This window comes from Dasypus novemcinctus, chromosome 8 (genome assembly GCF_030445035.2).
Source record: "Dasypus novemcinctus isolate mDasNov1 chromosome 8, mDasNov1.1.hap2, whole genome shotgun sequence".
NCBI classification, from domain to species: domain Eukaryota; kingdom Metazoa; phylum Chordata; class Mammalia; order Cingulata; family Dasypodidae; genus Dasypus; species Dasypus novemcinctus.
The window spans coordinates 44,764,138-44,790,589 of NC_080680.1; the positions used below are offsets into that span (position 1 = coordinate 44,764,138).

At 37.8% G+C, this 26,452-nt stretch overlaps 1 protein-coding gene across 17 annotated transcripts in view; it reads right to left on the minus strand.

The window, feature by feature from the left end:
• Window positions 1-26,452, minus strand: part of RFX3 (regulatory factor X3) — a 345,069-nt gene that overhangs the window by 19,421 nt on the left and 299,196 nt on the right. For all 17 annotated transcript variants that reach the window (XM_058301791.2, XM_058301786.2, XM_058301783.2 and 14 more), the window contains one exon: window positions 8,899-9,052. In XM_058301791.2, coding sequence (XP_058157774.1) covers window positions 8,899-9,052 — 154 coding nt within the window. The remainder of the gene's footprint in view (window positions 1-8,898; window positions 9,053-26,452) is intronic.

A 26,452-nucleotide genomic window follows, 5' to 3' on the forward strand; every position in this document is an offset into this window, starting at 1 on the left:
TGTCTTGCAAATAAGAACCAAATCAATCAAAATATTTTTGACTGAAGAAAAACAGTTACTGACTTTAATCTCCAATTTTATAAAATTTGCAAGCAATGTTAACATTCCATCTGATAAAACCTTGTGTTCGCTGTTGTTTTTTTTCCCTACAAGTTTACTTTTCTGTGCATTACAAAACAGCATTTATTAAAGGCTGCTAAGAAAGCCAAGATTTCCGGCAGTTTGTTTTACACCAAGGAATAGCCTCCCCTAAAATCACTGTTGGTGCTGTTCCTTGGGGCCAGCCAGCTCTCCCGGTGATATGTGCTGTTGGACCCTTGTGTACAAGGCAGTGTATTTTCATCAAGGCCCTAACTGCTCAAGTTTTTTTTTTGCCATCCTCCCTTCTCCTCCCAGAACACAGCAAGGCATGTACTTTTATATTGGTTTTAAAATATCTAAGAAGCACTCACACATGAGAAGTGTTTATGAAATAAGAATATAGGCCTTAGTTGCTTTTGAGGAGAAGTAATTTCAAAATCTGCAGCATTTAATACCACCCGTAGGCCTAAGTAAGAGCCAGGGCCTCTACCCTGAGCTCCACACTTCTGAGAGCTCAGCTCTGGCTTTCCTGTGGCCATGGCCACAGCATGAGTTCACAGGGCCACATGGATATGCTCTCTTAGATCTTTGCCCTCCATTCTCAGATGATACTCCTGTTACCTGAGACCCTAAAATTCCCTTTCCAAAGGTCCTGAGTTCACTTGCAGGCATGTGCAGATCTCTTCTCTAGGTCTACCTTTCAAGGGAAAGAATGGACAAAAAGGGGCAACTTTTGTAGAAGCTGGACAAAACCTGAACATTGGGCTGAGGTGACCCCAAACATGAGCATGAATCTAAGCATGTCATGGAACAAAGAGTGAGGTGTAAGAGAAGAGTGGTGGCCTAGGGGCCTGGGGCTGGCTCTATATTGCCACTTTCTGGCATGGACCTTGGAGGAGCCTGAGATTTTAAAATTCAAATCTGTCTTCCAAGTTGTTATCAAGATATATATATATCAAGGTAGGTGGAGAGACAGATCTGTTTGAATTGTAACTTTTAAATATTTGGACATATGGTACCTTGGGCCCTGCAAATATCAGGCTTGGGCCTGCCAACATACACTTTATGTAAATAAAACTGAGAGTAGAGGAGAAAGAACTTTGAGGCTCCTAACTTAAGAATGCCTTCACTTGGGCCACCTGCATTAGCCTATAGAAAACCATGGGACTAGTTTATTATATCAAAGGAGCACTTTTGAATTTCTTAACAAAACAAAAAAACAAAAGAAACCTCCATTTTTGGAAATCATTATGAATCTACCGAAGTAATAATAAGGGTATGAGTGGAAACATCTTCTGTTTGTACCAAGAAAACCTTTACAAACATGTATCAAGTTTGAAGTACTTTTATTACCACCATACAAAGCCCATATTCTTATAGAAAATCTTTACTTTTTATGACATATTTTATAGCAGTGCAGTACAGTGACAGTATTAAAGTAAAGCAGAAAACAATGCCTATGAATTTAGGAACTTGTTCATCTCAAACAAATGCTATTTTTTTTTTTTTCCCTATCAGCAGGACTAGCAAGCACCAGCTTCAACCGTGGCCACAAGCAAAATATCAAAAAGTCTCAAAGTCAGAGCAGCCACTTGGGCTAGGAACAGTATAACAGCATGTTAAAAAAAGAGGCCAGCATAGGGTGCTGTCATGCTTAACCTATGCCAGGGAATCTACACTTCTAGCTCTCAGGTTGGGGCTACCCAAGGAACAAAGCTACCAGTTACTCTTTTTTTGTTGGTTTTAAACAAATAGCCTGGGGTAGACTTTGCTGAAGAGGACTGTGTGCTGAGATTTCTGTCTTGATGCCATCAAAACCCAGTTTAATTCTTGAAATGTTTTAAAAACTCTTGGACTTCTATTTTCTTCTTTTTTCCCACTTCCAAACTCTAGGAAAACTGTTCTCTCTAGTTGTAAGCACTTGGAAACCAAACTTTGTGCAGAGGTTCTCTGAAGTATTTCTGACAGGAACATTCTGGGGAGAAGGTTCACTTTTTGGTCTAGAAGCTTTATTTTCCTGAGTAAAGAAATCTGGTGTATCTATGATGAAATTCAATGAGAAGTCCTATAAAATGGTAATCTGTACTTTCACCATTCTTTCCTATTTCCTTGCATGAATATTTTTTGGGCACCCACTGGAGGACTATGTTTGGACCACAGTTATAAGCAAAACTTTCTCCATTCCCTGAAGAGGATGAGGACAGGGTAGGGGCTGAGCAGGTGGGGAAAGAAACCGATATATGAAGGTTTATAATAAGCAGGTATTCCAGAGGGAAAGGGATGTAGCCCCAGGCTAGTGAGTCAATAGTTTCTTTTCTCAAATGCAAGGAGAGAAAGGAACAGAATGACAAACCAGGAAATAGGAGGACTCAATGGGAGAGCTCCTACAGAGTCAATTCTTAGGAAACAGAAGGATGAAGGGGCAGGAGAACGGACTTCTACATCTCTCCTCCAGGGGTCACTTTTATCATTTACTTTAAGTTTTCAGAAACTGTACCAATACACGGGAGAAGAGCTACAGCTAAAAAAGCAAGCTACAAATTCTAGGAAAATTATATTGACTTACGTCTGATCTCTATGTGGGTTCAGAAGAGTTGAAGGGTGTAATTTGTTGTTTTCTGGCAGATTTATTTTTCCAGTTACAATTTGCTTAGATTAATATTCCTTTTAGCTTGTGTATTCTTACTATCTAACAAAAAGTGGAAGGGGAAAAGGGTGGTAGCACTATCAAGATGCATCCTATAAGGTAGAGGAAAGAAGCCTTGGAACAAAATAATGAAAGGTTTTATGCTAGGCACCTGGTTTGTATATGATTATGAGTGTGTGTGTGCATTTGGCAGTGTTGTACAGTACAGAAAAAATAAATTGGCCTCTATTCTGAAACTTTCTGTAAGTAATTTGCATAGTAAAAAGTTAAAATGTGGATTAAGCTTATTTGGCTATTTAGTATAGACAGTTTTATGTTCTAAAGTTAGCTCTACCACTTGCTAGTTCTGAGTTTGGGCAACTTTCAGCCTCTGTTTTCCTCAATGGTAAAATGGGGATACTCATACAATTTTTGCAAGGTTTCAGGGAATATTAAACAATAACATAAAATACCTAGTACAGTGGTTGTCATAAGGCTAGTCCTCAATTAGAAAAATATTAACACAATAAAATAATAACCTCTACTATAAAAGCAATAAACAATAAAACTTTTGCCAAGTATTCCTTTTTACATTACTATTGTTCTAAGACTTTTTCCCCCTGCAAATGATCTTACCTTGTGATGCAATTCATTCCTTTTAAAATATTCTATAACAAGTTTATTATTATTCCAAAGGCACACTTTTCCATGTATTCCCTAGCTGCACTAGAAAAATGCTCCCTGAAAATTTTCTTTGGTTTGATTTTACTTTAAGCATTAATGTTTATTTACCACAATTGTACTTCAGTGAAGTACAAAATGGAACTACTTCACTGAACTTTTATCCCAAAAGCTTGCTGGCTGTACTGTTATTGCTCTTCTCCAGTTTTCAGATTTTGAATATTTTTTCCTTCTATTTGAATATTCGTTTTGATGAATACTAGACATTTTTCCTGTGATGGTATAAAACCATGAGGGTTCTTTAATTTTTCCCCCTGCAATTTTACTGAAGTATTATCTTTCCCATATTCATATTCACAATTGAACAAATAAAGAATCTTTGGTCTTATTTTTTATTTCAAAAAGCTGACTATAGAGGTATAGCTTAGATAAAATATTAAAGTAAGATAGTTAAATAAGTGTAATAATCAAATTATGATAAAAATGTAAATACAGTCAATAAATAAATATAAAAATGTTTGTTAGAGAAAACCATTTTTAGAAAGCAATACATTTCATAGTTTCAGTGAATATATTAATGGACTATATTGGAATATATATAATGGAATATATTAATGGACTATAATGGAGATAAAGCACATATACGATAAACTCTCAATTAGAAATATTCCAAAAAGCTGTATAATTCAAATATAATGATATTTTTCTGCTCAATTCTTCTTATCAGAGTTACATAGTAAGCCTTATGATTTTTCCTTTTAATTTAACTGGTGTGCAAACAGATGCAAATTGTTTATTTTATTTTATTCCTACTCTTAAAATTTCAACACTGCCAGAAAGGCTATGGGCACATTTATAATAGTTAAATAAAAATCCAAAAAGTTACATACTTCTAGCAGTAAATAAATACTGTTTTCTTTTTATTATTTAGGAAAAAATTTAAAAATGAAACTCTGGAATTGCAAATGCTTTAAATAATTTACTAATCAACATTAATATAGTAGCATTGGAAGGGCATTTAGAAGAAAATTTTGGGGAACTTTAATACTGTTTCCAACCTGAGGCCTCCATTATATGTCAGTTTTCATTTCAACAATTTAAATGATAGTGTTACAGGCATGAAAAGATATTTGTCTGCTTACACACTTTGTTTACATGTTGAATATGTTGACCTCACATGTCTGCTCAAATAATGTTAATTTAAAAACTTATTTACTGAGTTCAAATGAATGAAAAGACATATTAATTGTACTTAACTTACTTTAAAAGGAAAGTCCTTTTCCTTGTTGCTGGCCATTTTTAGCTGTCTGATACTCCTCAAAAAAACACCAATAAAGGTAAAATAATTGCCCATTAACATTTATAATTGTTTCTAGGCTTCTCCTCAATGATTTCTGAGCTGTTTTTTGCTCCAATCCTACCCCATATTTGAGCAGGTAATAAGGCTTGTGGCTAACAGGAAGGACTCTGGTGCCAGATGTTTAGTTTCAGAATCAGATTTCACAATTTGGTTGCTATGTGATCTTGGGCTAGTGAGTTGATGGCTCTGAGTCTTACTTCATCCCCTCTACAACAGGGATAATGACAAGTATCCACTCATAGGGCTGCTGTAAGTTATTAAGTTAATATACATAAAGCATGTAGAACTGTGCCTGGCATATAACCACTACGTAGGTGCTAGCTATCACTTGAACTGGCTTTCTATCCTAATCGAATTATTATTTTTTTCTTCTTTTTAATTACAGAAGTTGAAGAAAGGCCAATTCTGTCCCTTGTCTGTTGAATCTGACAGTTTATAACTGGTTTCCCTGGTGCCAGAACCTCAGGTTTCCCATGAAAACTCCCCCTTTGCTATGCTCCCTCCCATCTCGGGCAGGACCTGTGCACATTTTCCTGCCTGCAGCAAGTCTCCATCCCTTATCTTCAGATTCTCACTATTTACTAACAGTTAACTCCTTTTTCAGATCTCACCTCAAATATCCTGTCCTTGGGGAAGCCTTCCCAGACCGCTCCCCCCCACCTGCCAGATTAAGTATCTCATGATGTAGGCTCCCTTTAATTTTCCGTAATAGCACTTATCACACTTTTAAATTATGTAATTAGGTGATTATTTAATAAATATGCATCCCATTCTAAAATATATGTTCCTTGAAGGCAGGGTCAAAATCCATTTTCTTCATCATTATATCCCAATCATTATAGTGTTTGATCTAGAGTAGGTGCTCAACAAATATTTGTTAAATAAATTAATAATTTATATTCAGGGATGAAAAATCTAGTTTTCAACATAAGTGAACATGATTTGCCCAAGATGTAACACGATATATAACAGAACTAGAAACAGAATTCCATTCTATTATTTCCACAGGAAGGTAGGCATTAAATCTCCAATGATACAAATCATACAAAGAATCACACAATTAATATTACATAGGTTCTAGAATGAAAAGTAAAACTACAAATGAGCAAGCATAATAGGAATATCTAAGGTAGTCTGAGAAAATTGGATCTCCCTGAGGAACTGTTATTTAAGACTTGAAGGATAAGTAGGAGTCAGACTGGACAAGGAGAGGTGGGTAAAATGTTTCAGGTAGAAAGAACCACTTATGCAGTGGACCTGTGATCATAAAAAGCTTGATGGATAAGAAGAAAAGGCCACCATGACTGCAACAGAAGGAGCAGGAAGTGGAAGGCAGAGGTTGATGAGAGAGGCAGGGCCAGATCACATAAGGTGTCGTGTAATAAGGAACCAATTTTGTCCTTTAATAGCAAGGGAAAGCCACTGAAGGATTTTAAGTAGGAGTTAACACAATCAGCTTTGCATTTTCTTAAGATGATACTCAGTGCAATATGGGAGTTTGGGAAAGAGCAGAGATTTTGTATAAAACCAGGGTTATGACAGTGGAGATAGAGTGTGATGGATAGATTTGTGAAATTTTTACAGGTAACACCAACAGATTTAGTAATTGCTTGGTACGGGGGTCAGTATGATCAACAGGGAGGATCATGGTGCCATTTACTGAGAAAGGCTGACAGTAGATAGATCAAAAGTTAAATTTCACCAAGTATATAGTAAGCTTTCAAGAAATAGTTACAATTATTATTGTTTTTATGTTTGTTGTTGACAATGATAGAAAACCACTTACTGCCATTGAAAATAATGGTGATTTTTATGGATTTTAGCATGGTATGTTCCTCCTACTATGAACACAGGCACTTTTGGACAGCGGGTTTGGGAAAGGGAAGTCACCCAAAGGACTAAGAATACAACCGACCTTCAGCATGTAAAGGCCTTTTTTTTTTTTATCTCCAACCTGGTTTCCAGGGCAGTCTAGGATAACACTGCAAGGCGAATATAAGCAAATAGCTTTCTTTCTTGAATTTCATTTGTATTTCTTTGTATTTTCTCCAGAATAAAGGAATTTTAGATATGAAAATGTGTTAAAAGCCAACAGGTGTAAAAAGGCCAACAGGTGTATGAGGCACCAATGTTGTATGGGGAGATGGACCACTCAAAATTAGCCTTAATTGGCTTTCCAGGCTGAATAATGGATGAGTACAGGCAGCTCAAAGGATTTTCCTATAAGTTGGGTAAGGGGATAGTAAGTGAAGAAATCAATAGGTATGCTTACATCTTTGCTCTTATAGAAGGTATTTTATACCTTATTTTCTCATCCAGATTTTATTTACATCACATCTTTGCCCTTTGTGGCAATCTGTCCTATGCATTTACATTGTTTACGTGTAGTGAAAAAAAGCATGGCTATTAGGATGATGAGTTGGCAGTACTGGTTATGTAAGCCATTTTAACATTGGTGAGCCAGTACTGCCTGTCCAAGCATGTGAGGAGGTTGCCAAGCTTTCCCACTGTGTGATCAGCTCATGCCCGCTGCCTCTGTTCCCTGGAGATACAAGGGAAGCAAAGACTGCACATAGGGATTAGCCACATGGGGTTAATGAGAATCCCTGTTATCATTATCCTGTTCATCTGTGTGAAAGAAGCCCAGGAAAAGATGAGGTGGATAGCAAATGTGTCAAATATATAAAAAGCCAAGTCCATTTCAAAGTTCTGAATTCTGTGTTGAGAAATTTTATAGTACTTAATCTATATGTCAACTGGGCATTTGACACTCAGGCATCTCTAAAACAACTAAAGAAAGAGGCAAGAGAGGAAGACAAATTTAAGAAAAGTCCAAGTTTTTTTTGTCTCATGAGGTCCTGTCTACAATTCAAAATATACAGTGATTCTTGCTTAATCTCATGAAATATTTGGCATCTTTAGTTCCAATTATCATCACAGAATATCATACAAACACATACAGATTACACCAAGGGATTTTAAATAAAAGGAAAAGAGGAGTACTTCAACCGACATGCTAAACGAGTTTGATATGGATTTTATTAAAACTAGAATACTTATGGAGGTCCCTGTAAGTATTTTAATGTATCTTTATTTATACTTTCATTATTATATTTATTAAACTTGGAAAAGTATCTAATATTTATTTATAGTTCTTTTTAAGATAAACACATAGCTTAAATATGAACATTTTTTTCTTTACTGCTTAATATAATTTGGGTAATTTGTAATATTGTCAACTTGGTATAATCCAGCAAGATACGAAATATCCCCAATTCCATATAACGAAATGAGCCACTGCCAAATTCATTTGAGCATCTGCATATATCCCTCATTATATTAACCAACCCTTATTTTAGCTTTTTGACATTTGCTGAAGACATTTTGATTACTATCTAGAAATTCTGAGGAAAAAAATATTTTTATATCTTTAGTAGTTAAAAGCATAGTCTTGAAGATCAGACTGTTCAAAAGAGAGCTCCAACACTTGCTACCTTTGTAATCACTTCATTTCTCTTTGCCTTAGCTACCTGTATGAACCTCAGATGCTTAACTGTAAAACAGGACAAATAGTTCCTATCTTAAAGAGCTGTAAATGTTAAATGCTTTTATGTGAAGCACTTAGAACCATGGCTGGCACATAATAAGTGCCCTAAAATTTTAGCTATCATTATTACCAGTACCATCACCACCACTACCACTATCAATGTCACTATCCTGCTGAAATAGAAACATTCATTCTGTTCTTGGAAATTGGGGAATATTTTTTATTTTAAATACAAAATATTTTTCCTCTGTATGTCCTAGCCTTAGCATGTCTTTCTTATTTCCCACTCAATAGGGATTTTTTTTTTTTTGTTCATTGGCTCTTGAACTTTCCTTTTACAGACACCTTTATAATAAGTTAAAACATTCCATGAAAATTTACATGATCCAATCTATAACTTTAGAATCCTATGATTTAGTTAAATAAAAATGAACAGAGGGATTTAAGGACCCTTTGCAATAGCTCCACACACAGTCTTTCCAGGGTCTAAGACTCATGGGTTAGAATCACTGCTTTAATCAATAATTACTATATAGAGACTGAATTGTAATTCAAATTCTTTTTTAAAAACCCAGGGGTCATAGCTTTTTTAGCCTCTCTTACCTCGCCCATCACTGCTATAGGTGTCTCTCCTGTTGCCTGGGCAACACGATGCTCTACTAAGTAGAACATATACTCGTCGTAGAGTAGACGAATCAGGTGAAAGGAGCCAAAGCTAGCAGCACTGCGTAAGGTTAAGTCCCGAATAACCATCGAGCTGTTCCAAAAGAAAAGACACATATGCAGCTAATGTCAGTGACCGGTATTACAGATCAACCTACTTTTCCTCTTAAACTAAGTTAAGTCAGGCACCTCTAAGATTGTTTTACCTGCCCTGGGACAATTTCATTATCGAAAGAGGTTGGCTTAACTGGTTTAAAAGGGGTTCTAAGGAGGTAATCCTCACTCAGGCTGAAGCCTTATTAGAGCTCAGCAAGTTTGTATCAGGAAAGTCTTTTTACAATCACAGGCAAGTCTGCAGATTTTACTAAACTCATACATGGGTCAGAATGAAATAAAAAAGATTTTGAAAGGCCATTGCCACTATAAGAAAAAGAAACTCAAAGTGAAAATCTTATTGATGTCCTAACACTGAGTCATCTCTCAAAGATAATGAAATTTGGGGTACACTTGGGGAAAAATATGTTTTTTGCCAGGCAAAAGTTATAAAATATAGTAAGCAACATTCTCAGATGTGGAAATGTAGAATATGAGGTAAGTTACAAGCAGGGATTCTGCAAGTTGTGTTGGAAGGCAAATTGAAAGACAAATTGATTAAGTGATTCCTATTTTCTTACTGATTTTCATTTAAATTAAGGTTATTTTCCATTAGAAATAAGTATAATAAAAGATCAATTAAGATGCATATCTTTGAATACTGTGAATGTTTAACTCATAAAATGTAAATAATAACACTAAAATATGAATATATTAATAAAATACTAATTATAACTCCATTATATTCAAAATGGAAATAAATCCAAAATAAAATTTTGGCCTCACTGAAGACATGCCAATCACTGAGCTTGCCCATGCACTTCAAACCGCTTTAATATTTCTAACTTAGAATAAGAGTGATTTGTGTGTATGGGTTTCTCATCTTTCATTTAGGGGCCGTCTCTACAGATTTTTGACCTTGAACATTAAAACAATCATTTTATTCTTGGACAGGAGGAAGACAGAGATTCTCACATAGGAACAGGCTGATATTATAAACTCTTTTTTTGCAATGAAAAACTGTAAAACATCAGGCAAATTGAAAAATACAAAACTATACTTTAGTTTTTGCTTTCATTTTCAGCATTGTTTATATCAAGGCTACTATTACGTCAAACTTGTACATTTGACTCAGCAAACAATAGCTCATCATTGTATATCTGAAAATCATAAATCCTGGATTCTGATTCTGGTTCTGCATTAACTAACTGCTGACCCCAACCACGTCATTTCCCTGAGATTGTTTTTCCTCTTGGGTGACAAATGAAAGCAATATTTTCGGTCTTATCTACTTTACAGGATTCATTTTTCAGGATAAAATGAGTTAAAGGATTTGAAATCAACTTGTGAGTAAGAAGGATACTGCTCTAATATAAGTCAGCATGATTACAATATCTAGAATAGAAAAAGTTGAGCTGCTCATTCTCATTTGGTCACAGCAACAAGAACAGGGGGTTACTACATGATGATGGCAGATGACCTTTCATTTCTGTGGATTGGAAATACCAAAACAAAACAAAAATTGGTTTGGAGTCAGACAGGCCCAGAGTACATATATTGCAAACTTCATCATGAGCAAAGCATTCAACTTTTTGAAGGTGTAATTTTATTCTAATAATCACATGAGATCATACAAACTTGATCATGGTAAAGTAAATAATTGTGAAAAAGTAATGTAGGAGAAGTGTATGTGTTCTAATTATATCTCTCCCACTGAAAAAATAGAAGAAATATTTGAGATATATCCTGGAGGATACAAATGGCTAACAGACATATAAAAATACGATGACTCTTACTCAAATTAAAATAAATACAAATTAAAGTAAGATACTATATCAGCAGTCATTCTATAAAAGATTAGAAGACCCAGTGTTGCAGAGCACATGTGAAAAGAACTCTCATTTACTGTTACTGCAGGCATAAATTTGCAAAATCTTTGTAGATGCCAATTTGGCAATATTTGTCAAAATTTAAAACGCCCAAATCCTTTGACATAGCAATTCTAGTTCTAGAAATTTACACAAGTGAGCAAAGATTGTTTTAATTGCAGAGATATTTGTGCTAGTGAGAATTAAAAAAAAAAAAGAGGACTGTACAACCCTAATTAAACCATGGATTAGAGTTAAAAGTACAAATATACTAATGTTCTTTCATCAACTATAGCAAATGTACCATACTAATACAAGAGTTTAATAATGGGCGAGGGATATATGGTAACTGTATTTTAAACGTGATTTTTTGGTAAATTTACAACTTCTCTAATTAAAAAGAAAAGAATATGCATAATAAAAAAGATATACTATTAAATGAAAAATATTAAGGGAAAATATGGACAATAAGACTATGGTAAACAACTGAATCTCAATTTTATTTAACAGGAAAGGAAGTCATTTTACAACTGGTTATTTATATCTAGTAAAATTACTGACAATTTCAAATTATTCTTTTTGTATTATATGCATTTCTCAAATTTTCAAATTCAGCACAATTAATTTTATAATCAGAAAAATGTTTATTTAAATACATTATCATATAGAAAAAGAATCCTGGGTCAGATGAATGATGGTAAATCTTTGCAGAGACAAATATCACACATATAGAAAGCATTCTTTATATATTTCTTTCCTTATATATTTCTCAATTCAAATTTTAGGTCTTTATATTTCCCTTAAAATATTATAACCCTGAAATCATGTAAATGTTCATATTGACAAGATGTTCTCTGATATCAGTATAGAAATGCAAAGTCAATATTTTTTTTCCAAGAGAATTCACATTCATTCATTCAATAGATATTATTGGATTCTTTTGCTGTGCCAAGGTCTTGTTCTAGAACAAGTCAGACAAAATTTTGGTTTCAACGAAGCTCATATTCTAGTGGGAGAGACAGTCAACATACACACACAAGCAGATCTAAAATAGAAAGTTACTGATAAATCCTATTAAAAAATAAATCAGAGTAAGAGGCTAGACAGAGACAGGGAAAGGCACTTCAGTTTAGGGGTGTCAGGAAAATTCTTTCTGAGGAAGTGTTATCTGAGCAGAAACCAGACTGAAGTAAGGGAATGAACCATGTGAACAAACAAGTGAAGAGTTTGTCTGGCAGAAAGGAGAGCAAATGCAAAGACCTTGAATTAGAGCTATGTTTGATGTATTCAAAGAACAGCAGGGACACTAGTGCAGCTGCAGGATAGTGAGCAGAGAGAAGAACAGTGATGGGGTCTGGGAGGTTAGTAATAGCTGGACCATGGAGAAGCCTATAGGCCATGACAGGCCTTTAGATTTTATTCTAAGTGTTTTGGAAACTTTTAGAAGGTTAGGCAATCTAAAATGTGCATGTAATACTAAATTTTGTTGGAAATGAAAAAAAAAAACCCACCACCTGTTAATGTTTAATTATAATATCTGGTTATATATATATTTTAAACATGATAAGGCATGTCATGAAATTATTGTCACAAGGTTAGAAAAGAATCAGTTGAATTACAATATTAATGCTATGTGTACTTTATTCTTGCTGTCTTGGGCCTCTGCCCTACCTGTCAAATATTAAATGACCACAATTAACAGTAATTGGAAACCTATTGTCCAAATCAGATTTCTCTAAATTATGTCGTAAAATTGACTCTATTGAATTTCATGTTGCTCTCTAACTGTGAATTCAACTCCTTTTAAAATCAGAGTTGTAAACGTTAATTATTTTATAATGTATGAGAAATACCTCTGTGTATTTATCTTTCTAACTCATGGTGTGGAAATTGAAACATATAAGCTAACACTTGATACTCAATGCCTCTTCGTGTATTTACGGATGCATCACACACGCATCACAACCTTCCTAAGGAAATAAGAACATCACACCTGTGACCTCCATATGCATTCTCTTGAACAGTGCTTATAGTGGATTTAAAAAAGCACTACTTCTTGGAAGAGTCATACATTTTCAGTTGTAGGAAAACTAGGTTCCCTGATCCCTCTTCAAATCACTGTATCAAAGCCATACATTTTGCTCTTTAAAAATGGGACATTTGGGGGACCCTGAGGATGACTCTGAGGAATACTCCGTTTTATAATCCACAAACCACAAAAGCTGAGAAATGGCTCACACAACTTTTCCATTTCAGTCTAAGAAATGGGGTGATTGTTAATTACCTTCTAAGAAGCAAACGATAGTCATTCAAAACCAGGTTAGCCCATTCAGAGGAAAGGATATTTGCCACAACATATTAACTGCTGCTAACAGGATTCTCTGCAAGTTCATTTCAAGTATATTTCAGTACATGTAAAAATATACACAGAATTTTAGAAATTATGAAATCGATGATCTGACTTCAGAACATGAAGAACACATGACTGTCAAATTCTTACTACAATACAAAAAGCTTAAAATTCTGCTTCTCTGAGAGCCTGTGACTGTAGTTTACATTAATCAATATGTTCTTATGCCTCAGTAAAAAACAAATAAAAACCATTTCAGATTTTAAAGGCTCTTAAGTTTCTAAGTCATTGACTTTGCCTACCAGTAGGAGGTATGCAACTGTCTGAATGTGCCTTTCCTTCTGCGGACCTAAAGTGTATGCCTTCAAGTCTTTTTGAAATGAAAATAATAACCATAATAGTGTCTAATAATAACATGCCAATTATCCCCAACTCAGGGAGGAGAGAGGGCAGGCAGGTGATGATCTCCTGGGTTTGTATATCTGAAGAGAACAAGAAATATAAATAATTTTCTCTCCTTTCAAGATACCTGCACCAGATTTCTGTGGAGATGAAGACTCCAGGGGTGTATTTGTAAAATGATAGCAACTAAATATAGAAAAAAAAAACCCACACACAACACAGTAAGGAGTTAGGACAAGACTGATACTAACAACATAAGAAAGTAGTAGGAAGAAAAAAAATCTTGCTTTTGTAATATAGAGGATGGACTGCCTCTGGCCATGCAGGCTTTGGAAGAACCAGCTAGTGTGACTTCTGTTTCATCAATTGCTCATTAAGTACAAACACCATCTATATTACTTTCAAGGAAAAAAATTGATGAATAAAAATCAACTCACAAGGAAACAGGAGGAGAATATCTAAATTCTTAAAAATTTTCTCAAATTAAAATTTTGAGTTCTCTGATTACTACTGCTGCTACATCTGCTATGAGAATGCTGTGACATAATTTTCCAAATCTTCCTCATGGGTTGAAGGCAAACTTACATTTTTGCCAACATATTTCTCATGAACATCCAGATCCAAACCTAGCTCTGGCTTCACTGAAGCATACCAGTAGTTTATAGAGTGAGACAACATCATAATTAGGTGCTTCTCAAATCATATGGAATAAAGGTATTAAAGTTATAAGAGAGAAGGGTGGAATTACCCCACTACAAAACAAAATGACAATAGCAACAAAACTGACAGGCTTCCTTTCACTGCATTTGATGCTGGGTTAGACACAAGAAAGCTGTTTCCAGGACTGAAGGGTAATTTTACTCTTAATTAGACATTTATAGTGGATCTAAACCTCCTCTGCAAATTAAGAACTAAGGATTAGAGAATTGTGGGAAGATGGCAGAGTAGGAAGCTCCAGGAATCAGATCCTCCACCAAAGCTACTATTAAATTGGCAGGAAGTGTCTGAATCAACTACTTTAAAACTCTATAGTCTAGTGGAACACTGTGTAGCATCTAGGGAGGAAGAGGCTAGTAAAATGCAATAAATATCAGTGACTTACACTCTCTCTATAGCAGCTAACAACCCCCTTTTCCCAGGTAGCAGTGGGGACTGCAGCCAAGACAGGTCATAAAGACCTAGTCCTCAAACTCTGGGTGTGTGTAGACTGAAGATCTCTCTACCTTTGTTCCGCTCCCTCAGATCTCTGGGGGCCAGCTTTGAGGGTCAAAACTACAGAAACAGTTAAAGGGCAGTGCTGAATCAAGGGAAAGCAGCTTCAAAAGCCATAGAAGAAGCTCTTGGTGCCCTTGTTTCCCCCTCTCTCCTCCTTCACAATATGTGGTGGAGCCAGCTTGCAGTTCCCATTGTGGGTCCCTGGCCCTCTTCCAGGCAGAGCAGAGTGGCCCCTGTTAACTCACTGGGGTACATGTGATGGAGTAGCGGACAAACTATTGGGTGGAAGTCTGAAAGACTGAGTCTGGTTTGACTCTGACTTGCCTGCCCTGTCAGAGTTTATCCTGAGGCCTTGAAGAACTGATTGCAGATAGCTGGGACAGTGTGAGAAATAATTAATTTGAAATGGCCTGGGGCAAAGGACTACTTCCATTAAGTCACTCAAGAAAGTACCCAGAGGGGAAGCAAATGTGCCTCAGATGACTGAGTTCCTGCCTACCACATGGGAGGTCTGGGTTCAGTTCCCGGTGCCTCCTGGAAAATTTGCACAATGGCAAGCTGAGGAAATGGGCTGGCTCGGCAAGCTGACACAACAAGATGGAAGCAGTGAGAAGATGCAACCAAGAGACAGCAAGGAAACACAATGAGGGATGCAATAAAGCAGGGAGTGGAGGTGGCTCAGGCAATTAGTGCCTCCCTCCCACAAGGAAGATCCCCAGGTTCGTCTCTAGTACCTCCTAGAAAGAGAAGACTAGCACACAACAAATGGACAAAGCAAATGCAAACAACAAGGGGGTGGAGAGAATAAATAAATAAAATAAATCTTTTAAAAAAAAAGAGAAAGAGAGTACCCAGGGGAAGTGGACGTAGCTCAGTGGTTGAGTGCCTGTTTCCCATGTATGAGGTCCTGGATTCATTCCTTGGTGACTCCTAAAAACAAAACAAAACAACAACAAAACAGTACCCAGGAGTCAGAGGAGGTCTATGTCAAAGGAGTAGAGGGGATGTTCACTTGAACCCCTGTAAACTGTAAAAGGGGAATTCCTAAAGTATCTAGCAAGTACAAGCCCAGGAAAAGAAACATCCTCTGTGGCTCCAGCTCCACAGAGGCTCAGTTAAGAGAGGTCCCTACACTTAGCATTTGCCTCAGCTTGACGGTCTTGAGAGGAGGGTTACACTCTGAAGGAGACCACGAGCCAAAGCAGAGGCAATTTGCAAAGACATTGAAGGTGTTTTTTGCCTTGGTTATTTACTTAGATTAGCTTCTAACCTTCTAGACAATCTCTGTCATATCACTAGCTGGACACAAACATAAAGGACATACAACTCCAGGACTTTAAATCTCAGAGTTAACACTTTAAAATACTAAAATGTACAGCATGCAACCAAAGATTGCAGGACAAAGAAAAAGGAAATGATGGTCAAGCCAAAGGAACAATATATAAATATAAAGCCTATCAACAAAGAGAACTAGACTTTGGACTTACTGGGCAGAAACTTAAAAAAAATAAATAAGATCTTCAATATGCCCAAGTAGACAAAAGAACACATAGAGAAAAAAATTAAAGGATTTGAAGAAAACAATGAATGAACAATAGGGAAATCTCTCCAGAGAAATACTGAAGTTGAAGAACAAATAACTAAAATGAAAAATTCTCTAGCTGGTTTCAATAGCAGATTGGAAGTGACAGAAAAAGTAATCAGTAATCTCAAAGACAAGACAACTGAAATGAATCAGGCTGAGGAGAAGAAAGAAAAAAGTATAAAAAATGGTGAACAGAGCCCAAAAGACCTGTGGAACACCATCAAGGGTACCAATATATACACAACGTTAGTCCCAGAAGGAGAAGAAAGTGGCAGAAGGAATATTCAAAGAAATAATGGCAGAAAATATACCAAATTAAAAAAAAAAAAAAAAAAAGGGAGCTGATGTGGTTCAAGCAGTTGAATTCCAACCTCCCACATGAGAGGTCCCAGGTTTAATTCCCAGTACCTCCTGAAAAAACAACAATGAACAACAAACAAAACAAATAAAAAAACTAACTCAGGGAAGATAATGTGGCTCAGTGTCAAGTGCCAGCTTCCAACATACAAGGTCCTGGAGTGGAGGTGGGGGCCAGACATGAATATGCACATTCAGGAGGTCTAACAAACCGCAAATAGGACACGTAAAAGAGAACCACGTCCAGATACATAGTAGTCAAACTGTCTGTGATGGCTAGGCTATTGTGTCAACTCAGCCAGGTAATTGTGCCCAGTTGTATGGTCAAGCAAGCACTGGGCTAACTGTAATACAAGGGCATTTATGGACTTTAGTCACCACTGACTTTACTGCAGTGGTAAATTATAGATAGCTGGTTATAATTACATCAATAAGGGAGATTGCCATCAGCAATGAATGACACTTAACCTAATCAGTTGAATGCCTTAAAAGGGGAAGTGATTTCAGAAATGAGAGAACTTCCCAGCTCCTCTTGGACAGTCAGCATCTCCAGAACTCGTTAAGAACCCTCACTGGACTTTCATTGCAGCCCCTGGTTGCAGACTGCCTGTGGAACCTGGACTTGTGCATCCCCACAGCTGCGTGAGAGACTCTCAAAGAATGACAAACTATTGACAAATATCTCTGGCTGATTCTGTTTCCCTAGAGAACCCTGACTAATACAGCTGGGTACTGGGAGTGGTTCTTGAGGAACAGAGTCTTAAACATGGGATGTCTGAGGTGGTTCTTGGTGTTTTGCAATTGTCTCTCTACTCTAATTGGACTCAAGGGTACTGATGACTCCCTTTCCAATAACGAAGAGGCTGCTAACAGTCCGTGGCACAAGTTGGCAATCGAGATATGCAAAACAGCATCACTGGATTTCCCTACTTCCACACTTATAAGCAAGGATCTCGGTGAGAGTGTTTTCAACACCTTAACAGAGTTTTGTGGAGTCAAATGGTATAGTGATGTTGGCTGGCTCCTCTAGATACTCTGGGTACTGTTACAAAAGAAAGATGAGTTAAAGCCTTCAAATTTGAAACTTAAACACTGAATGGATGATGTGAAAGTATCTGTGTGCTCTGAAAGAAAACCTTGTCTCCTGTAGCCATAGGCTCAAAATATCTGAGAACCAAACTCAGACTCTTATTGTGTGAGTAGCAGAGTTACAAAGGACACTAAAATCTCAACCCTGCAGTGTTTCTGCAGTTAAAGTGAAGGCATTGATTGGAAAAGAATGGAATCCAGAGAATTTGGGTGGAGGTATATGGGATGATGATGATATTGATGGAGACACTGGAACCCTGAATTCTGCTGAGACTTTACCAGGTAAGCCTGCAACGGCCTGCCCTGTCCAGACCACACCTTGTCAACCTTGTATTATCCAGCCTCCAGCCTGTCCCAGGGAGTCTGAAACATTTTCCAGCCCTGAGGAGGGCACCAGCCAAATTGAAGCCTGCCCTGCCCAGCCTGCAGCCTGCCCCAGGGAGTCTAGACCTCCTCCCAGCCCTGAGGCACGAACCAGCCAAACTCTAGCACTGCCCAGTCTCCAGTTTGCCCTGAGGAAACTGCCTTCCAATCCCTGCCAGAAGAGATTAATCCTGTCTCACCAGAAGGAAATGCAAGGGAATGCCCTGAGGTCAGTAGTTTGCAAGGCATTCCTAATCTCTCTCCTTACTCACTCCCATCACCTCTCTTGTCTCCTCTTTGAGACCTACTATTAGACTAAAATCACAAGGAGTCCCCAAAGGTGAAATACAAAGTGTGACCCATGAGGAAGTAAGGTATACTCAGAAAAAACTGCATGAGTTTTACAATTTTTATAGACAGAAATCAGGGGAAAATGTGTGGGAATGGATACTAAGGGTATGGAATAATGGTGGAAGGAATATAAAGTTGGATCAGTTTGAATTTATTGATATGGGTCCACTAAGCAGCAATTCTGGATTCAGTGCTAATAGTTCGAGGGGTTAGAAAGGGCTCTAACAGTTTGTTTGGGTGGTTGATTGAAACGTGGGCCAAAAGATGGCCTAGCATGTCTGAGGTTGAGATGTCCAATTTGCCCTGGTACACAGTAGAAGAGGGAATTTAAAGGCTTAGGGAGATTGGAATGCTAGAATGGATTTACCATTGGGATTTACCTGGGATGCCCACCCATCCCAGGATTGTTCAGAGGACACCTTTAACCATGACTGTGAGGAATAAATTTGTAAGAATAATTCCATCTTCCCTGAAGAGCTCTGTGGTTGCTCTTCTCTGTAGTCCAGATATTACTGTAGGGAAGGCTGCAATGGAACTAGAATCCTTAAGCATTATGGGGATGATTGGATGTAAGTCTGGGAAAAGTCAAGTATCGGCAGTTAATCGCCAAAGTCAAGGTGGGTGTGGCTACCACAATGAAAGGCAGATTAAAAAAAGCACTCAAAATAGTCTGAGTTATGTAGAGTTATGGCGTTGGCTAACACATCATGGGGTACCTAGCAGTGAAACAGATGGGCAGTCTACTAAATTTCTTCTGGATCTGTATACAGAAGAGTTTGAGGTCAAGTGAACAAAACCCTAACTCAAACTACAGACGCAGAGAATCATGGCCCCTTAATCAATTCCCAGGCTTGAGACAGTTTACAGACCGAGAGCCCCTTGAATGAGGAAGAGGTCAGGTCTCCTTGGGGAAGGATTCTGTTAAACTGCCCAAAATTTATACTATTAATCTTCCTCCCACCTTTCCCCAAGGAGATCTATGGCCTTTTACCAGAGTAACTGTGCACTGGGGAAAAGGAAATGATCAGACATTTCAGGGATTATTAGAAACTGGCTCAGAAGTGACATTACTTTCAGGAGACCCAAAATGTCACTGTGGTCCACCAGTCAGAGTAGGGGCTTATGGAGGTCAGGTGATTAATGGAGTTTTAGAGCAGGTCCATCTCACAGTTGGTCCAGTGGGTCCCGGGACCCATTCTGTGGTTATTTCCCCAGTTCCAGAATGCATAATTGGCATAGACATACTCAGTAACTGGTAGAATCCCCACAATGGATCCCTGATTTGTGGAGTGAAGGCTATTATGGTTGGAAAGGCCAAGTGGAAGCCACTAGGATTGCCCCTACCTAGCATGACAGTAAACCAAAAGCAATACTGGATTCCTGGAGGGATTGCAGAAATTAGTGCCACCATCAAGGATTTGAAGGATGCAGGGGTGGTGATTCCCACCATATCCCCATTCAACTCTCCTATTTGGCCTGTACAGAAAACAGATGGATCTTGGAGGATGATGGTAGATTATCATAAACTTAACCAGGTGGTGACTCCAGTTGCAGCTGCTGTCCCAGATGTGGTATCTTGCTTGAACAAATCAACAAGTCCCCTGGTACCTGGCATGCAGGTGTTGATTTGGCAAATGCTTATGTTGTCAATGGCCATTAGTAAGGACCACCAGAAACAGTTTGCTTTCAGCTGGCAAGGTCAGCAGTGTATCTTCACTGTCCTGCCTCAGAGGTATATCAACTCTCCAGCCCTATGTCATAATATTGTCTGCAGGGATCTTGATTGTCTCTCCCTCTCACAAGATATCATACTGGTCCATTATATTGAAAATATCATGTTGATAGGACCTAGTGAGCAAGAAGTAGCAAAGACTCTAGACTTATTAGTAAGGCATTCGTGTGAGAGAGGATGAGAGATAAATCCAACTAAAATACAAGATCCTTCCACTTCAGTGAACTTTCTAGGTGTCCAGTCGTGTGGGGCATGTCTAGATATTCCTTCTAAAGTGAAGGATAAGCTGTTGCATCAGTCTCCTCCTACGACCAAAAAAGAGGCACAATGCTTAGTTAGTCTCTTTGGATTTTGGAGACAACACATTCCTCATTTGGGTGTGCTACTCCGGCCCATTTACCAGGTGACCAGAAAAGATGCTAGTTTTGATTGGGGACCAGAACAAGAACAGGCTCTGTGTCAGGTCCAGGCTGCTGTGCAAGCTGCACTACCACTTGGGCCATATGACCCAGCAGATCCAATGGTGCTGGAAGTTTCAGTGGCAAATAGAAATGCTGTCTGGAGTCTTTGGCAGGCCCCTACAGGAGAATCACAATGCAGACCCATAGGATTTTGGAGCAAAGCCCTGGCATCTTCCTTCTGCAGATAACTACTCCCAGCTTTTGGCCTGCTGGGCCTTAGTAAAGACCGAATGCTTAACCATGGGCCATCAAGTTACCATGAGACCTGAGTTGCCTATCATGAGCTGGGTATTGTCTGACTCACCAAACCATAAAGTTGGGCGTGCACAGCAGCACTCCATAATAAAGTGAAAGTGGTATATATGAGATAGGGCTTGAGAGGGTACTGAAAGCACAAGTACGTTACATGAGGGAGTAGCCCAAATGCCCATGATCACCACCCCTGCCATGTTACTGTCTCCTTCCCAGCCCACAGCTTTGGCCTCTTGGGGAGCCCCTTACAATCAGTTTACTGAGGAAGAGAAAACTCAGACCTGGTTTACAGATGGTTCTGCAAGATATGCAGGTACCACCCGAAAGTGGAAAGCTGCAGCATTGCAGCCCCTTTCTGGGACATCCCTGAAGGACAGTAGTGATGGCAAATCCTCCCAGTGGGCAGAACTTCGAGCAGTGCACCTGATTGTTCATTTTGCTTGGAAGAAGAAATGGCCAGAGGTGCATTTGTACACTGACTCATGGGTTGTTGCCAATGGTTTGGCTGGATGGCCAGGGACTTGGAAGGAACATGATTGGAAAATTGGTGACGAAGAGGTTTGGGGAAGAGGTATGTGGAATGACTTTTTAAGTGGGCAAAAAACATGACAATTTTTGTGTCCCACATGAATGGTCACCAGAGGAAGATTTGAATAATCAAGTGGATAAGATGACCCACTCTGTGGCTAATGCTCAGCCTCTTTCCTCTGCCACTCCTATCATTGCCCAGTGGGCTCATGAACAAAGTGGCCATGGAGGTAGGGATGGAGGTTATGCATGGGCTCAGCAACACAGACTTACCCTTACCAAGGCTGACTTGGCTATAGCCATTACTGAGTGTGCCCAATCTGCCAGCAGCAGAGACCCACACTCAGCCCCCGATATGGCACCATTCCTCGAAGTGACTGGCCTGTTACCTGGTGGCAGGCTGACTACAATGGACCACTTCCACCATGGAAGGGGCAGTGATTTGTTTCAACTGGAATAGACACATACTCCGGATATGGGTTTCATTTCCAGCACACAATGCTTCTTCTAAAACTAACCCCTGGACTTACCGAATGTCTTATCTACTGCCATGGCATTCCACACAGCATTGCTTCCAATCAAGTAACCCATTTCACAGCAAATGATGTGTGGGAATGGGCACATGCCTGTGGAATTCACTGGTCTTATCATGTTCCCCATCACCCTGAAGCAGCTGGATTGACAAATGGTGGAATGGCCTTTTAAAGACTCAATTATGGCACCAACTAGGTGGCAATACTTTGCAGGGCTGGGGCAATGTTCTCCAGGAGGCTGTGTTTGCTTCAGTGTCTACTCTATGGTGCTGTTTTTTCCCATAACCAGGATCCAATGGTCCAGGAATCAAGGGGTGGAAATGGGAGTGACCCACTAGGAAAAACTTGCTTCCTGTCCCTGTAACCTCAAACTCTGCTGGTCTACAGGTTTTAGTCCCAAAAGGAGGAGTGCTGTCACCAGGGAACACAACAATGATTCCACTGAACTGGAAGTTAAAACTGCCACATGGCCACTTTGGACTCCTCTTACCTCTGAATTAACAGTCAAAGAAGGGAATTACTGTACTGGCTAGGGTGATTGGTCCTGACTATCAAGGGGAAATAGGACTGCATTTACATAATGGGGGCAAAGAAGTTTTCTTGGAATACAGGAGGTCCTCTAGGGCCTAGTCCTGCCATGTCCTATGATTAAATTCAATGGAAAATTGCAACAACCCAATCCAAGCAGAACTAACAATGGCTCAGAATCTTCAGGGATGAAAATTTGGGTCACCCTACCAGGCAAAGAATCATGGCCAACCAAAGTGCTTGCTGAGGGTAATGGAAACATGGAATGGATAGTGGAAGAAGGTAGTTATAAATATGAATTTTGACCACGTGACCAGTTACAGAAATGAGAACTATAATGGTCATGAATCTTTCTTCCTTGTTTCATTATGATGATGACTGTATATGTACACAAAATAAATTTGTCTTCTTCCCAAAACTTTTCCCTTATCATATAAGAGGTTCTATCTGTTTCATGTCATAATATTTGAGGATGCCAAGTTACCCAAGAACTTGCACCCTATTTTGTATGGAATTAATGCGTTTCCAGTTGTACGTAGAAAAGCTGAACACTGGTTGGCAGAAATATATATATATGCATGTCTGTTATTGTTTTTACTTAGAGACTATGTATGGTTTAAGGTAATGTTATGGTTGCCAACTTGACAAGGGGTGGACTGTGATGGTTAGGCTATTGTGTTAACTCGGCTGGGTAACTGTGCCCAGTTGTTTGGTCAAGAAAGCACTGCGCTAACTGTAATACGAGGGCATTTATGGACTTTGATCACCATTGACTTTACTGTCATAGTAAATCATAGATACCTGGTTATAATTACATCAATAAGGGAGATTGCCATCAGCAATGGGTGATGCTCAACCCTATCAGTTGAATGCCTTAAAAGGAGAAGTGATTCTAGAATTGAGGGATAATTTCCCAGCTTGTTGTGGACAGTCAACATCTCCCAGAACTCGTTAAAAACCTTCATTGGACTTTCACTGCAGCCCACGGTTGCAGCCTGCCTGTGCAACTGGACTTGTGCATCCCGACGGTTGTGTGAGAGACTCTCATAGAACCACATACTAGTAACAGACATCTCTTGCTGATTCTGTTTCCCTAGAGAACCCTGACTAATACACTGACCAAAGCCAAAGATAAGGGGATAGTTCTGAAAGCTGCAAGAGAAAAGCAATGTGTTATGTTCAAGGGAGCTCTCTAAGATTAGTTCCAATTCTCTTCAGAAACCATGGAGGAAAGAAGGCAGCAGTACAAAATGTTTAAAGTGGTGAAAGAAAACAATTGCCAATCAAAAATTTTATATCTGGCAACGTTTTCTTTCAAAATTGAGGGAGAAATTATGATATCCCAGATAAACAAAAGCTGAGAGAGCTCAGCATCACTAGTCCTGTCCTACAAGCCATGTTCAAGGGAGTTATTCAGACTGAAAGGACAGGACAGTAGACAGTGGTTCAAAGCCCCATAGAGAAATAAAGACTTGTGGTAAAGGTAATCATACGGCAATTATAAATGCCAGTATGTTATGTAACTCTACTTCTCACTTCTTCAGGTGTGGAAATGCAAATGCATGGAAAGTAATGATGAATCGATTGTTTTAGATATACAACGAATAAAAGTATAATTTGTAACAAGTACAAAAAAAAGTGTGGGGATGGGAAAGTATAGGAATAGTGCATGTGTATGCTATTCAAGATAAGTTGCATTAAATCACATAAAATTGCTATTGAGTTAGGATGTTAAATCTTAACACCGTGGTAACCACAAAGAAAATATGTAAAAAATATATTCAGAAAGAACTGAAATGGGACTCAAAATGCTATAACAAAAGATACAAATAAATATGGAAGTAGACATTAATGGAAAAATTGAGGGTCAAAAAATGTGTATGACTTAAAAAGACAAAATAGGAAAATGACAGAAGAAAATACTGCATTATCAGTATTTACTTTAAAGATAAATGGATTAAACACACCAGTCAAAAGGCAGAGACTGGAAGAATGGATAAAAAAGTATGACTCAATTACATGCTGTTTAAAACAAACTCATTTTAATTAAAAGATAAGTAGGTTAAAAGTAAAAGAACAGAAGAAAACATGCCATGTAAATAATAACTAAAAGACAGCTGGGTTCACTATACTAACATCAGGTAACAGATTTAAGTAAAAAAACTGTTATGATGGACACAGAAGGTCATTATATACTGATAACAGGATCAATTCAACAAGAAAACACAACAATTATAAATATATATGTACCTAACAGCAGAGCCCAATAAACGAATATTGACAGATATGAAGGGGGAAATAGATGGTTCTACATTAAGATTAATATATTATATTCAATAATGGATTGAACATCTAGACAGAAGATCAATAAGGAAAGACAAGACTTGAATGATGCTCTAAACCAGCTGGACCTAACAGGTATATATAGAATAGATATCTATTATAAATATCTATATATTAACAGATATATATAGAATAGCAGCAGAATACACACTCTGTTCTACTGCATATGGATCAATCTCCAGGACAGATCATATGTTAGATCATAAAACAAATCTCAATAAATTCAAAAATACTGAAATCATACAATGTATCTTCTCTGACTGCAAATGAATGAAGCTAGAAATCAGTAACAGAAGGAGAAAAGGAAAATTCACAAATATGTGGAAATTAAACAATGTAATCTTAAACAACCTATGAGCCAAAGAAGAAATTACAAGGTAAATTAGGAAAGATCTTGAGGCAAATGAAAATTAAAGCACAACACACCAAAATTTATGGGAGGCAGGTAAGGCAGTAATGAGAGGGAAATTTATTTCCTAAATGCTTAACATAAAAAAAAAAAAGAAAGAAAATATCTCAAATCAAAACCCTAACCTCAAAAGTGGATGATCTAGAAAATAAGAACAAACAAGCCCCAAACTGACAAGGAAAGAAGTAACAAAGATTAGAGTAGAGATAAATGAAATAGAGCACAAAAAAACCACAGAGAGAATCAACAAACCAAAGTGGGTTCTCTGAAAAGATATATAAATTCCACACACTTAGCCAGAATGATAATGAAAAAAGAGGAAACAAATCACTAAAACCAGAAAGGAAAAGGAGGACATTACTACCAACCCCACAGAAATAAACAGGATTACAAGAGGAAATTATGAAAACTGTAGAGCAAAAAATTTATAACCTAGAGAAAGGGGCAAATTCTTGAAACACACAAACTACCTACACTAAATCAAGAAAAAAATAGAAGATCTGAACAAATCAATAACTAGTAAAGAGATTAAAGCAATAATCAAAAACTCCCATAAAAGAAAAACCCAGGACCAGATGGCTTCACAGGCAAATTTTACCAAATATTCAAAGAACAAGTAACATCAATACTGCTCAAAGTCTTACAAAAAACTGAAGGAACCCTCTCTAAATTCAACTTATTAGGTCAACATCACCCTATACCAACGTAAGAAAAAGATGCAACAAGAAAATAAAATTATAGACCAATATCCCTTGTGAATTTAGATGCAAAAACCTTCAAGAAAATACCAGTAAGTGAATTTTTCCCAGGTGTGCAAGGGTAGTTCAAATAAGAAAATCAATTAATATAATACACTACATTAATAGTACAAAGGAAAAAAATAACACTTGATTATCTCAATTGAAACAGAACAGGCATTTGACAAAATCCAGCAGTCCTTCTTGATAAAAACATTTAGAACACTAGAAATAGAAGGAGACTTCCTCAACATGATAAAGGGCATATATGAAAAACCCACAGCTATCATCATACTCG